Source organism: Mobula hypostoma, chromosome 6 (assembly GCF_963921235.1).
Source record: "Mobula hypostoma chromosome 6, sMobHyp1.1, whole genome shotgun sequence".
Lineage (NCBI taxonomy): Eukaryota > Metazoa > Chordata > Chondrichthyes > Myliobatiformes > Myliobatidae > Mobula > Mobula hypostoma.
In genome coordinates this window covers 4,704,805-4,719,314 of record NC_086102.1, presented here as the reverse complement: position 1 = coordinate 4,719,314, position 14,510 = coordinate 4,704,805, and the positions used below count along the sequence as shown (strand labels likewise).

Genomic DNA, 14,510 nt, shown 5'->3' with positions numbered 1-14,510 from the left:
TTGACCGGGGGAGGAGGGATATGGGGTTGCGGGGAGCGGGGGTGCTACCTCCCTGAAATGAGTTTTTGCAGGGTGGGATGCCTGCATTAGGTACAGGAGGTAAAGTGGCCACTGAGTGTGTGTCGCCCCCAACCACATGCAATGCCGATCCCAATCCCAGGTAGCCCCGCCCGTGCTCCTGCCTGGGACAAACCCGCACCCCTGTTCACGCGTACCACCAGCCCGCGGGCGCCGGCCGTGTGAATGGGATCGGGCCCCGCCCACACTGTTCATTGATAACCCCAGCGCGCAGGATGACGTAAGGACGCTGCGGGGAGGGGGTGTGGTCAAGGCGTTGCCATAGTTTCGGTACACAGAACAACGGTCGCGTTGATAGAGGGGAGAGGGAGGTCAAGGAGGAAGAGAGAGAGAGAGAGAGAGAGGGGAAGGGGCGGGGGACGGAGAGAAAGACAGGAGAGTGGGAGAGGAAAGGGAAGGAGCAGGAGAGAGAGGTTGAGATAGAGGGGAAGGAAAAGCAAGAGACGGGAAGGCCAGGTAAAGGAAAAGCAGCTGTAGAAATTTACAGAGAGAATCACAGCGGGAGATAGAGGGTAAAATCAGTGTTGTGGTGTGATTGAAGAAAAAGAGGCATTAAGAGAGAAAAGGAGTGAGAAAGACAGATAAAAGAAGGAATGGGGAGCGATAGAGAGAGGATTAGAGGCAACAGGGAAGAATAAATGATTGACTTGGGTAGTTAAGGACACAGTGAAATAAAGGGAGATTATTTGGGAAAGAGTGATAGAGATAGAGAGGGATAAAGAAAAAACCAATAGAGAGGGGGATAGAGAGAAAGGATAGACTGAATAAGAGAGTAGAGGAAAGGAGTGTTAGAGGGCTAGAGGCAGACAGGACATAGTGTGAGGTCTCTGAGAGAGAGTGAGATAGGAAAAAGTGTGAGCTCTGACACCGAGACATTTGCGGTCCGAACAGGAGAGAGTGTGTGGCGGGAAACCTGAGCCAGCAGCATTATGTCACTGACTGAATCTGAGGATCTGGAAGAAGAACAGGGGCTTTATCTAGGGGTGAGTTTACTCATTGCTTAATTCCTGACTGATTAATCCATAGGGGTAGACCAAGGAAGTGTCTCAGACTGAAAGGCCCATTATCCCAAACAACACACACACACACACAATGCTGGGGGAACTCAGCAGGCCAGGCACCATCTGTGGAGTGAACAGTGGATGTCTCAGGGCAAGACCCTTTGTCAGGACTGGAAAGGATGAGGAGAAGTCAGAGTAAGAAGGTGAGGGAGGGGAAGAATAAATAAAAGGTGATAGGTGAAACTGGGAGAGGGGGGAGGAGAGAAGTAAAGAGCTGGGAAGTCAATTGGTGCAAGAGATAAAGGGCTAGAGAAGAGGGAATCTGATAGGAGAGGACATAAGGCCATGGAAGACAGGTAAGGGGGAGAAGCACCAGAGGGAAGTGATGGGTATGTGAGGAGATGTGATGAGAGAGGGAATCAGGAATGGGACTGATGAAGGGGGGCAATTACCAGACATCCGAGAGTCCGTCCAATAATCTCTTTGACCCTCTACCATCAGGCAGGAGGTACCGTAGCACTGGGACAAGGACTGTTAGGATGGGAAACAGCTTCCTCCCCCAAGTTGTGAGATGACTGAACTCCCTGCCACCAGCCGGTCTCATCATGCCAGTAGCATTATACTGTTTACCTTTTTAACTTGTGAAGTAAATGCACCTCATTATTTGCTAACTGATTTGTGGTAAGATTACTTTGTGTGTGTGAGTTATGCGTACTGTGTTATGCAGCTTGGTGCAGAGGAACATTGTTTTATTTGGTATATACATGTGTACAGTTGAATGACAATAAACTGACCTTGAATGTTAACTGTTTATTCCTCTCTACAGACGCTGCCTGGCCTGCTGAGTTCCTCCAGCATTTTGTGGGTGTTGCTAAGTGGTGCAGTCTCCTTTCCCTAGACCTGAACTGGGTTACTATGCACTTCGGAGCACACCTCTATTGTAGAGGACTGACATCAGCCACCCATTTCCCCTTTTTCCCTCTTCACCTTGACACAGTTCTGGCAGCAATCAGAGTTATAAGACTGGAACTGTTTCAGAATCCGAATCAGGTTTATTATCAGTGACACCAGAGATTCTGCAGGTGCTGGAAATGTTAAGCAAGACACACAGAATGCTGGGGGAGCTCGGCAGGTCAGGCAGCGTCTATGGCAGTGAATAAACAGTATATGTTTTCGGCTGAGACTGGAAGGAAGGGGGCAGAAGCCAGAACAGTCAAGCCACTGTTTAAGAGCGTCGGAGGCAGAAGGGAGATCTGTGAGAAGTTGATAGGTGAGACCAGTTGAAGGGAAAGGTGAGTGGGTGAGGGAAAGGGGATGAAGTAAGAAAGGGATTCCTTCCTCTGGTTCACCTCCTTCCCTTTCTTCTATGACCCACTGTCCTCTCCTAATAGATTTCTCCTTTAGCCCTTTACCTCTGTCACCTATAACCTCTCAGTTTATCACATCATCCCCATCCACCACCCACCCACCTTCCCACTCACCTGGTCTCACCTGGCACTTTGTCCCCTCCCCACCACCTTCTTATTCTGGCTTCTGCCCCCTTCCTTTCCAGTACGAATGAAGGGTCTCACCCCCAAAATGTCGACTGTTTATTCCCTTTCTTAGGTGCTGAGTTCCTCCAGCATCCTGTGTCTGTTGCTCTGGATTTCCACCATCTGCGGAGTGCAGAATCTCTGGTGTGTGTGTTCCTCGACAGTGCTTTTCTCAGCCTTCCTTCTATGCAGAGCAGCATCTCTCAGAGTCAAACTTTTTAACCTGCTTGTGCCAATGGTTCTTATGCCAGGAATATGAAGGTGAGCGGAATGCAGATAACGAGAGGCATGGGCAAGGGAAAGCGGTGCTGCCCAACGGGGACACCTATGAAGGATCCTATGAGCATGGCAAAAGACATGGCACGGTAAGAACGTCACTAAATGGCTACTGTTCACACTGACGCACTGACAGGCACTTCGATTCAAAGTGCAAGCAGCACCAGCCACACAGCGCCTGCTTAGTCGGGTCATTGGTCATTGTAGATTGCCCTGTGATGAAACTGGGGTGAAATAGGTGGGTTGCTGGGCAGTGTGGCTTCTCAACTTCACTCACCCCATCACTGAGCTGTTCCCACCACCTATGGACTCACTTTCAATGACCCTTCATCCCATGTTGTCAATATTTATTGTTTATTTAGTCTTATTATTTTGGGTTTTTGTATTTGCACAGTTTGTTGTCTTCTGTACATTGGTTGTTTGTCCATCTAATTGTGTGAGGTTTTTCATCGATTCTATTGTGTTTCTTTGTATTTACTGTGAATGCCCGCAAGAAAATGAATCTCGGGGTTGTATATGGTGACATGTATGTACTTCGTTAATAAATGTACTTTGAACCTTGAACACAGCACTAGGATTATTCCTTTTAATATTCTGCGTTATCATTGTTCTGTGTATGAAGAGTAGACTTTGTGGTGATTCTGATGGTATACAAAATATTGATTAAAAATTCATTGATCTTAAACATTAATCCTGTTTCGCTCTCAACAAACTCTGCTGAGTATTTCCAGCATGTTCCCTTTTAGTCATTGTTTGCAGAATTCACTCCAGTTTGTGCTCAGCTCTCACACCAAGCCAACTCACTCAACCCCATTCCACCTATCTACATTCAAGCTCACTCAAACATGATTCTTTCCAGCCTTTCCCTCATAGTTTTACCCCATCCAAATCCCACTTCCCACCCTTTTCTCTACAACTTCATCCCATCCAACACAATTTCTGCTGCGTCACCACAGAAGCGATCACTATTGCAGCTCAGGATGTTAGAGTTCAGAATTCAATTCTGGAGCTGTCTGTAAGAAATTTGTACATCCTTCCCCTGAGTGCATGGGTTTCGTCAATGTCCTACTGATTAGGTTAATTGGTCATTATAAATGGTGCTGTGATTCATCACCATCATTATGTGCCATGTTGTATGACGTAGGTGATCATGCTCTTGAACCAAGATGGTTCTTAGCAAATTTTTCTACAGAAGTGGTTTGCCATTACCTTCTTCTGGGTGGGTGGCCCCAGCTATTATCAATACTCTTCAGGGATTGTCTGCCTGGCATCAATGGTCACATAACCAGGACTTGTGATGTGCACCAGCCTCTCACACAACCATCCACCACCTGCTCCTATGGCTTCACGTGACCCTGATCGAAGGTGGGGGGTGGGGAGCTAAGCAGGTGGCCATACCTTCCCCAAGGGTGACCTTCAGGCTCACGGAGGGAAGGAGTGTCTTACACCTCATTTGGTAGAGACACATCTCCACCCTGCCACCCAATGATTAGGCTAGGGTTAAATAGATGATTTGCTGGGCAGTGGGCTTGATGGGGCAGGAGGCTGATTCCACACACTGTCTCTAAATAAAAATAATCTTCATCCCCACCCAAACCAGACCATGCAACACATCCAGATTTGGAGTTAATCCCATGTCTAAAGTACAACGCTGACCTGTGGGGGCTGTCTCATCACTCACAAAGCATGAGGTGATTACCCTCTCACACTCACAGTCAGGCTGTTGGCACCAGCTGTAAATGTCAATCCTATTTCAAAGACTCTGATTTATGTTGCAGGGAACATACAGATTTAAGAACGGAGCACGTTATGTGGGAGAATACTTGCAGAACAAAAAGCATGGACAGGGAATCTTCTACTATCCGGATGGGTCTAAGTACGAAGGTGATGTTTCATTGTCACATTATACAGCAAGCAGCAAATTGTGTGTATTTTACAGTAGGAAGGATTTTGAGGCTTTGGAGTGGGTGCAGAAGAGGTTTACCGTTACGCTGCCTGGATTAGAGGGCATGTGTTATATTGAGAGGTTGGACAAGCTTGGTTTGTTTTCTCTGGAACCGGGGGAGACTGAGGAGAGAAATGATAGAGGTTCGTAAGATTGTGAAATGCATTGATAGAGGAGACAGGCAATATCTTTTTCCCAGGGTTATTAGAGGGCATGCATTTAAGGTGGTGGGGGGGGTAATTTCAAAGAAGATGAGAGGGGCAAGTCTTTTACACAGAGATGGTGGATGCCTGTAATGTGGTGGTAGAGGCAGATACATTAGGGACTTTTATGAGGCATCCAGATAGGCACATGAATGTGAGGAAAATGGAAGGATATAGACATTGTGTAGGCAGAAAGGATTAGTTTATTAGCCATTTGATTACTAATTTAATTGGTTCAGCACGTCACTGTGTCCCAAAGGGCCTGTTCCTGTGCTGTACTGGTCTATCTTCTCTGTTAATCATCAGAGCAGTGTAAAACAATAAACAGTACTGTGCTTCACTCACCCAAACTGAGCACCATAACTGAAGTTCAAAGTGTGGGGTGACACCATCTGTGTTCCTACATGAAGCAAGAATCAAGATTCAGGCCTCAACCATTCAATTCAGATAATTACATTTTGTTTCAACGAAATGAAATGGTGAGGAGCAGAGTCATCGTACAACATTGAGAAGGAGTGATCCGGTGTTGTAACACTATCAAAAGCTACCTTGAAGTGTGATATAGGCTGTAAAGCCAGAAGAAAGGAAATTGCAAGGCAGTTAGGCTGACTTCAGTGGTTGGGAAGAGGTTGGAGTCCATTATTAAGGATGAGATTTCAGGGTACTTGGAGCCCCATGGTAACGTCGGTCAAAGTCAGCATGGTTTCTTTAAATGGAAATCTTGCCTGACAAATGTGTTGGAATTCTTTGAGGAAATAATAGGCAGGATAGACAAAGGAGAGTCAGTTGATGTTGTTTACTTGGATTTTCAGAAGGACTTTGACAAGGTACCACATATGAGGCTGCTAAATAAGATAAGAACCCATGATATTACAGGGAAGATACAGGAATGGATTGAAAATTGGCTGCTTGGCAGGAGGTACAGTGGGAATTCTGACTGGCTGCTGGTGATCAGTATTATGCCACAGGGGCCAGTGGTGAGACCAGTTCTTTTCATGTTAGACCCTATGTCAATGATTTGGATGACAGAATTGATGGCCTTGTGTCTAAGTTTGCAGATGATACAAAGTTAGGTGGAGAGCCAGAGAGTGTTGGGTAATCAGGGAGTCGTCAGAAAGACTGGGGTAGAATGGGAGAATGGGCAAAGAATTGGCAGATGGAATATAATGCAGGGAAGTACATGGTCATGCACATTGGTGGAATGATTAAAGGCATAGACAATTTTATAAATGGGGAGAAAACACAAAAATCAGAGGTGAAAAGGAACTTGAGAGTCCTTGTGCGGTGTTACCTAAAGGTTACCTTGCAGATTGAGTCAGTGGTGAGGAAGGCAAGTGCAATGTTAGCATTCATCTTGAGAGGGCTAGAATATAAAAGTAAGAATGTAATGCTGAGGCTTTATAAGGCATTGGTCAGACCGCACTTAGAGTATTCTGAGCAGCTTTGGGCCCCTGTCTAAGAAAAGACGTGCTGGCATTGGAAAGGGTCCAGACGAGGTTCACAAGAATGATTCTGGGAATGAAAGGGTTAAGGTATTAGGACAGTTTGATGGCTCTGGGCCTGTACTCGCTGAAGTTTAGAAGAATGAGGAGGGATCTCATTGAAACCTATCGAATATTGAAAGGACTAGATAGAGAGGACGTGGAGAGGATATTTCCTACATGGGTGAGTCTGGAACCAAAGGACGCAGCCTCAGAATGGAAGGACATCAATTAAGAGCAGAGATGAGGAGGAATTTCATTAATCAGAGGGTGGTAAATCTGTGGAATTCATTGGCTTGGTCAGCTCTAGTGCCAAGTCATTAAGTATATTTAAAGTGAAGGTTGATAAGTTCTTGGTTAGTCAGGATGTTAAAGGTTATGGGTTGAAAGCAGAGTTTATAGAAGTGAGGCAAAGCAGCATCAACTTCACGGACCCTATGCAGATTACAGAGGAGGTATTAGCTGTCTTGAGACAAACTAGGGTGGATTACTCCAGTTATTAGAAGGTATTACAGCATGTCTATTCACACACTCATATATCTGTTCCGTTAGAGTACCTTCTAATAACATTTTCACTTTTGATATTAGGCTCATTGGCCTATAATTTCCTGGTATTTTTAAAGCCTTTCCTAAGCAGCAGAACAACATTGGTTATCCTCCAATCCTCCAGTATCTCACCCGTCACCAAGGATGATTTAAATATCTCTGCGAGGGCCCTGGCAATTTGTGCACTTGCCTCCCACAGGGTCCAAGGGAGCATTTTGTCAGGCACAGGAATTATCCACCCTAATTTGCCTCAAGACAGCAAACACCTCCTCCTCTGTAATCTGTATAGGGTCCATGAAGTTGATGGCTCTTTGCCTCATTTCTATAAACTCTGTTTTCAACCCATAACCTTTAACATCCTGACTAACCAATAATTTATCAACCTTCACTTTAAAGGTAGTCAGCATGGCTTCGTGCAAGATAGATCATGTGGATCCAATCTTACAGAGTTTTTTGAGGAAGTTACAAGGAAAGCTGAAGAAGGCAAGGCAGCAGATTTTGTCTACATGGACTTTAGCAAGGCATTTGACAAGGCTCCACACGGGAGGTTGGTCTCAAAGGTTCAGTTACTCGGCATTCAAGATGGGGTAGTAAGTTGCATTAGACCTTGGCTTTGATGGGGGAGCCAGAGAGTGGTAGTAGGGGGTTGCCTCTCTGACTGGAGACCTGTGACTAATGGAGTGCCACAGGGATCGGTGCTGGGTATATTGTTGTTTGTCATCTATATCAGTGATCTGGATGATAATGTGGCTAACTGGATCAGCAAGTTTGCAGATGACACCAAAATAGTGTGCAGTGGACAACTGGAAAAATGGGCTGATAAATGGCAGATGGAATTTAATGCAAACAAGTGTGAGAATTTACACTTTGATAGGACTAACCAGGGTAGGTCTTACACGATGAACGGTAGGGCACTACGGAGTGCAGCAGAACAGAGGGATCTGAGAATATAGGTCTATCATTCATTGAAGGTGACATCACAGATAGGGTCGTAAAGAAAGCTTCTGGAATATTGGCCTTCATAAATCAAAGTATTGAATACAAGAGATATGACATTATGCTGAAATTGTATAAAACATTAGTGAAGCCTAATTTGGAGTATTGTGTGCAGCTTTGGTCACCTACCTACAGGAATGATGTACTGTAAATAAGGTTGGAGGAGTACAGAGAAAATTTACGAGTATGTTGCTGGGTCTGTAGGATCTGAGTTAGAAGGAAAGATTGAATAGGTTTGGACTTTATTCCCTGGAACATAGAAGATTGAGGGGAGATTTGATTGAAGTATACAAAATTGAGGGGTATAGATAGGGTAAATGCAAGCAGGCTTTTTCCACTGAGGTTAGATGGGATTACAACCAGAAGTCATGGGTTAAGGGTGAAAGGTGAAAAGTTTAAGGGGAACATGTGAGGAAATGTCTTCACTTAGAGGGCCGTGAATGTGTGGAATGAGTTGCCAGAGCAAGTGATGCATGCAAGCTTGATTTCAACATCTAAGGCAAGTTTGGATAGGCAATTTAAATGGTTTGGCATGGACTAGATGGGTTGAAGGGCCTGTTTCTGTGCTGTACTTTTCTATGACTAATGTATTCGAGAACGATAATAAATCAGCCATGATGGAATAGCAGAGAATAGCATAGCTGCTCCTATGTCATGTAGTCTTATGGTCTAAATATTTCTGTATAAAAAGCAAACTATTAGTTAACTTGCACTCCCTATGGACCAAGGCTAGAAAAATTATCGGGGGGGGAAGAAAATGGCTGAACAGATAAACAGACTAATGGAAAATATCAAGTCAAGGGTGACGAGGAAGTTAAAAAAGAATCAGTGTATAAAAGTAAAATTCTAGGGGCCGTAGATGGGATGAATGCACGCACAGTCTTTGTCCCAGCATTGGAGATTCAAGGTTTAGGGTGAGAGGGGAGGCTTTAAAGAGGAATCTAATTGCAGCAGTTTCACACAGAGGTCGGCCCGTCTGTGAAACGAGCTGCCAAAGGAAGTTTTTGGGGCAGGCACAATAACATTTAAAAGACTTGGATAGATAATGGATAAAAGGTACAGAGGGATATGGGTCAATCATCTCATCCTCAGGACATCACTGCAGGAGTTCCTCAGGGAAGTGTCCTTGCACCAACCATCTTCAGCTGCTTCATCAATGACCTTCCTTCCATCATAAGGTCAGAAATCGGGATGTTCACAGATGACGGTACAGTGTTCTGCACCATTCGTGACTCCTCAGATAGTGAAGCAGTTCATAGCCAAATGCAGCAGGACCTGGACAATATCCAGGCTTGGGCTGACAAGTGACAAGTAACAGTCGAGCCACACAAGTGCCAGGCAATGACTAACTCCAACAAGAGAGGCTCTAACCATTGACCCTTGACATTCAGTGGCATCACCATCACTGAATCCCTTACTATCCACATCCTGGGGGTTACTGTTGACAGGAAATTGAACTGGTCTGGCCATATAGACACTGTGGCTACCAGAGCAGGTCAAAGGCTAGGAATCCTGTGACGTGTAACTCACCTCATGACTCCCCAAAGCCTGTCCACCATCTACAAGGCTCAGGTCAGGAGTGTAATGGAATACTCGCCACTCACCTGGATGAGTGCAGCTCCATCAACGCTCAGGAAGCTTGACACCATCCAGTACAAAGCAGCCCACTTGATTGGTAACCCTTCCACAAGCATCCAATCCCTCCACCATCGACAGACAGTGGCAGCCGTGTGTACTGTCTACAAGATGCACTGCAACAACACACCAAAGTTCCTAAGGCAGCACCTTCCAGACCCACGACCACTATCATTTAGAAGGACGAGAACAGCAGATGCCGATGAACACCACCACTTGGAAATCCCCCTCCAAGTCACTCACTATCCTGACCTTCCTTCATTGTTGTCGAGTCAAAATCATGGAATTCCCTCCCTAACAGCACTGTGGGCATGCCTACACCTCAGGGACTGCAGCGGTTCAAGAAGGCAGCTCATCACCACCTTCTCAAGGGCAACTAGGAATGGGAAATAAATGCTGGCTTAGCTGGTGACACCCACATCCCGTAAATGAAGAAATAAAAATATTTGTGTGTGTAGTTTTTCATTGACTCTACAGTAAACTTTTATTTTGGACACCTACAAGAAAATGAATCACAAGGCTGTATATGGTGACATATGCACACTTTGGTAATAAGTTTACTTTGAACTTTTGAACTTTGAAGCACAGCAAAAGGGACTAGCTTAGGTGGGAATCTTGGTCAGTATAGACCATTTGGGCTGAAGGGCCTGTTCCTGAGCGGTTAGGCTCCAAGTAAGTGAGTTAGGATATTGCAGAAAAATGTGATTAATGTTGAGGGGTTACCTTAGTGGCAAAGCAGATCATTTTTTCAAATGGTGATTGATTGAAAGGTGTTGGTGTTCAGAGGGATCTTGGTGTCCTTGTACACAAAACACTGAAAGTTAACATGCAGATACAACCAACTATTATCTAAGCTAATTGTTGGAGGATTTGTACGAAAGAGTGAATCTGAATCTTGTTTATTAACACTGACATTTGTTCTGCTGGACATTGTTGGCGCTGGAATGTGTGGCAACACTCGCAGGCTGCCCCAGCACAACCTTCTGAACCCAAATGACGCATTTCACAATCTGTCTCAATGTACATGTGATAAATAAATTAACTGCAAAAATAGTGTAACAAACGAAGTATAATGAGGTAGTGTCCATGGGTTCACTGTCCATTCAGAAGTCTGATGGCAGAGGGGAAGAAACAGTTTCTGAATCATTGAGTGTGTGTCTTCAGGCTCCTGTACCTCCTCTCTGATAGTATTAATGCGAAGGGAACAGTTCTGTTTGCAATTATACCAGCTCCTGGAGACACACCTGGAATATTTTATGCAGGTATAGTCTTCCCCCTTTTGCTGAAAGGAGCCTTTAATATGCAACACACAGCAAAGAGCTCAATGTCTCACTTGTGATCTTATGACACTTTTCTATGTGTGATGATACAGGGAGTTGGGCAAATGATCAACGGCATGGAGACGGAACTTACTACTATCCAAACGGTGATACATACAGTGGAGAATGGCTGGCTCACCAAAGGTAAGCCAAAGTCGTATCAGAAAATGCCCCAGGACAATTCAGGAAGAATGTTAAACTCTGAGCTTTACCCATTCTCTCACAGCTGAGAACTGCTTGTCCTTGCCGACAACACCGACGCACCATCAGTTTACAGGCATGTCACTCAGGGACTGAGGCTATTTTATTTCTGCGTGACTGTACAGTATGTTTACTGCTATCATCACAGTAAAGATGCTATATGTGCCTTGTGCTCTTTATGACTGTTACTACTGTCTTTTGCATCTTGACCCCAGAGGAACGCTGTTTCATTTGGCTGTATTCATGTATGATTGAATGATAATTGAACTGGAACTTTTCTGAAGTTTCATTGAGCTCTGGGACAGGCAGAATATCATGTATTGATAGGGTTACAATAGTCCTACAATTGGCTCACCTGAGGTGGTTTTCTCACCTGCTCAAAAAAGATGACTCCATATGTACCTGCCTGAATCCACTTTCTATATGTATTCTAAATCACTGGACCTATTGGTGAGGGCCTCTCTTGGTCAGAGTTGACCATGGATATCGCGTCCTAGCTGTGTAGATATGCAAGCCAGGGCAATACAATATAGAGAGCAAGCTGATGCCCATGTAGCAAGCTTGCTCTCTCCACACATCTAAAGAAACCCAAAGGAACGGCAGAGACTGATATAGTTGGGTAGCAGCAGCGTCACAGAAGTTGCCAGTCAGCGTTGACTCAATGTAGGACTGCCTTAGGGACTCCAGCTCCAGATTTTTCCCTCAGGGTTTACTCCCGAAGCCTTCCCTGTGAGACGGTGTAGCCGCAAGGCAGCGGAGTTTTGAGATCAGAGTTTTCCTTCTCCTAGATGAGCTCCCAACCACGGCTGATGAGCTCCATCTGCCCGAAGCAACTGGTTTTAAGGTGCCAGTACCCACCATTGCCCCTTCTCCTGAATCTATTAGTATCTCCCTATTTTAATGTTTCCATTAACTATGTTTACAATGCCATACTATTCGCATACTGTAGGTTTGTAGCTTTCAGAGTGATTATCTATGTTGTGTGTAAATATGCTGAATAGTTGTGACCATCGTGAGTTCCATCAGTCACATCCTCTCAGTTGCATACTTATGCTCTGTTTTCTTTGCTACTTCTTATGTGGAATATGACTGAGATTCTTGTAAAAGCATGCATTCAGTTGTCAATTGGAATACAAATTACAGCAGGAGGTAAAAATGCACGCCAAAAGGGCAACGTTACAATAGTCAAGGGGCACTTCAATATGCAGGTAGATTGTGAAAATCAGGTTGGTGCTGGATTCCAGGAGGGGGGAATTTCTAGGGTACCTAAGAGATGACTTTTTAAAGCAGCTCATGGTTGAGCCCACTAGAGGGTCAGATATTCTGGATTGGGTGTTGTGCGATGAACCAGAATTGATTAGAGAGCTCAAGGTAAAGGAACACTGAGGGGTAGACGATTATAAATGATTGAATTCACACTGAAATTTGAGAAGGAGAAGCTAAAATCAGATGTATCAGTATTACAGGGAAGTAAAGAGAATTAGAGGCATGAGAGAGAAGTTGGCCAGAATTAATTGGAAAAGAACACTGGCAGGGATGACGACACAGCGGCAATGGCTGGAATTTCTGGAAGCAATTCGGAAGGCACAGGATATGTACATCCCAAAGAGGAAGAAGTATTCTAAAGGAAAGATAACACAACCGTGGCTAACAAGAGAAGTCAAAGCCAACATTAAAGCTAAAGAGTGGGCATATAAAATAGGAAAAAAATCATGGGAAGTTGCAGAATTGGCAAGCTTTTAAAAACCGACAGAAGGCAACTAAAAAAAAGTCATTAAGAAGGTAAAGATAGAGCTGGCTGGTGGCGCAATGACATCGCCGCCAGACCAGGGTTCGAAACCAGTCAGGTCCTCTCTGAGTACACTTTCCATCCGTGCCAGGTTGAGTGTCGAGATCACAACTCAACCTCATAAAATAAAGGGAAAAATACTGCGAAAATGTCTGTGTGAGGAATGGCTCACCACACAGTCTCTCTCGCTCCGCGCCTTGTAAAGGCATGAAAAAGATATCATCACGGACGCACGCACGCAGGCACACGCCAAAAAAAGGTAAAGATAGAATACAAAAATGAGCTAGCCAATAATATTAAATAATATATCAAAAGATTCTTCAGAAACATAAAGTGTAAAAGAGAGGTGAGAGTGGATATTACACTGTTGGAAAGCAATGCTGGAGAGATAGAAATGGGGACCACGAAATGGTGGATGAACTGAATAAGTATTTTGATTCAGTCTTCACTATGGAAGACACCAGAAGTATGGTAGAAGTTCCAGGTGTCAGGCATCATGAAATGGCTGACGTTAGCAATAACAGAGACCAGGTTCTTGGGAAACTGAAAGGTCTGAAGGTAGTTAAGTCACCTGATCCAGATGGTATACACCCTTGAGTTCTGAAAGAGGTGACTGAAGAGATTGTGGAAGCATTAATAATCATCTTTCAAGAATTACTAGATTCTGAACTGTTTCTGGAAGACTGCAAAATTACGAATGTTATTCCACTTTTCAAGAAAGGAGAGAGGCAGAAGAAAGGAAACTATAGGCCAGTCAGTCTAATCTCAGTGGCTGGGAAATGTCGGAATCAATTATTAAAGATGAGGTTTCAGGGTACCTGGAGACACATGATAAAATAGGCCATAGTCAGCATGGTTTTCTCAAGGAAAAATCTTGCCTGACAAATCTGTTGGAATTCTTTGAAGGTATAAGCAAGCAGGGTAGACAAAGGATAATTGGTTGATGTTGTGTACTTGGATTTTCAGTAGGCCTTTGAGAAGGTGCCATTCATGAGGCTACTTGACAAGCTATGAGCCCATAATATTACAGGAAAGATTCTTGCATGGATAAAGCAGTGGCTAATTGACAGAAGGCAAAGAGTGGGAATAAAGGGAGCCTTTTCTGGTTGGCTGCTGGTAATTGGTGGTGTTCCACAGAGACCTGTATTGGGTCCGATTCTTTTAATGTTATACGTCAAAAATTTGAATGATTGAACTGATGGCTTTGTTGCAAAATTTGCAGACAATATGAAGGTAGGTAGAGGGGCAGGTAGCTTTAAGAAAGTGGAGAGGTTACAGAAGGACTTGGATTAGAGAATGGACAAAGAAATAGCAGATGAAATACAGTGTCGGGAAGTATATGGTCATGCACTTTGTTAGAAGAAATGGAAGGGTTGACTTATTTTCGAAATGGAGCAAAAATACAAAAAAAAGCTGTGGTTCAAAGGCAATTAGGAGTCATTGTGCAGGATTCCCTGAAAGTTAATTTGCAGGCTGAGTGTGTGGTGAGGAAGGCAAATGCAATGTTG

The 14,510-nt window shown here is 44.4% G+C and overlaps 1 protein-coding gene across 2 annotated transcripts in view; it reads left to right on the top strand.

The window, feature by feature from the left end:
• Window positions 1–397: 397 nt before the first annotated feature.
• Window positions 398–14,510, top strand: part of rsph1 (radial spoke head component 1) — a 34,719-nt gene continuing 20,606 nt past the window's right edge. Inside the window, exons 1-4 of one of the 2 annotated variants that reach the window (XM_063050220.1) lie at window positions 398–1,061; window positions 2,863–2,976; window positions 4,666–4,771; window positions 11,066–11,156. In XM_063050220.1, the coding sequence (XP_062906290.1) occupies window positions 1,008–1,061; window positions 2,863–2,976; window positions 4,666–4,771; window positions 11,066–11,156 (365 nt within the window). In that variant the 5' untranslated portion in view covers window positions 398–1,007. The remainder of the gene's footprint in view (window positions 1,062–2,862; window positions 2,977–4,665; window positions 4,772–11,065; window positions 11,157–14,510) is intronic. The other variant, XM_063050221.1, reaches the window with a different exon arrangement.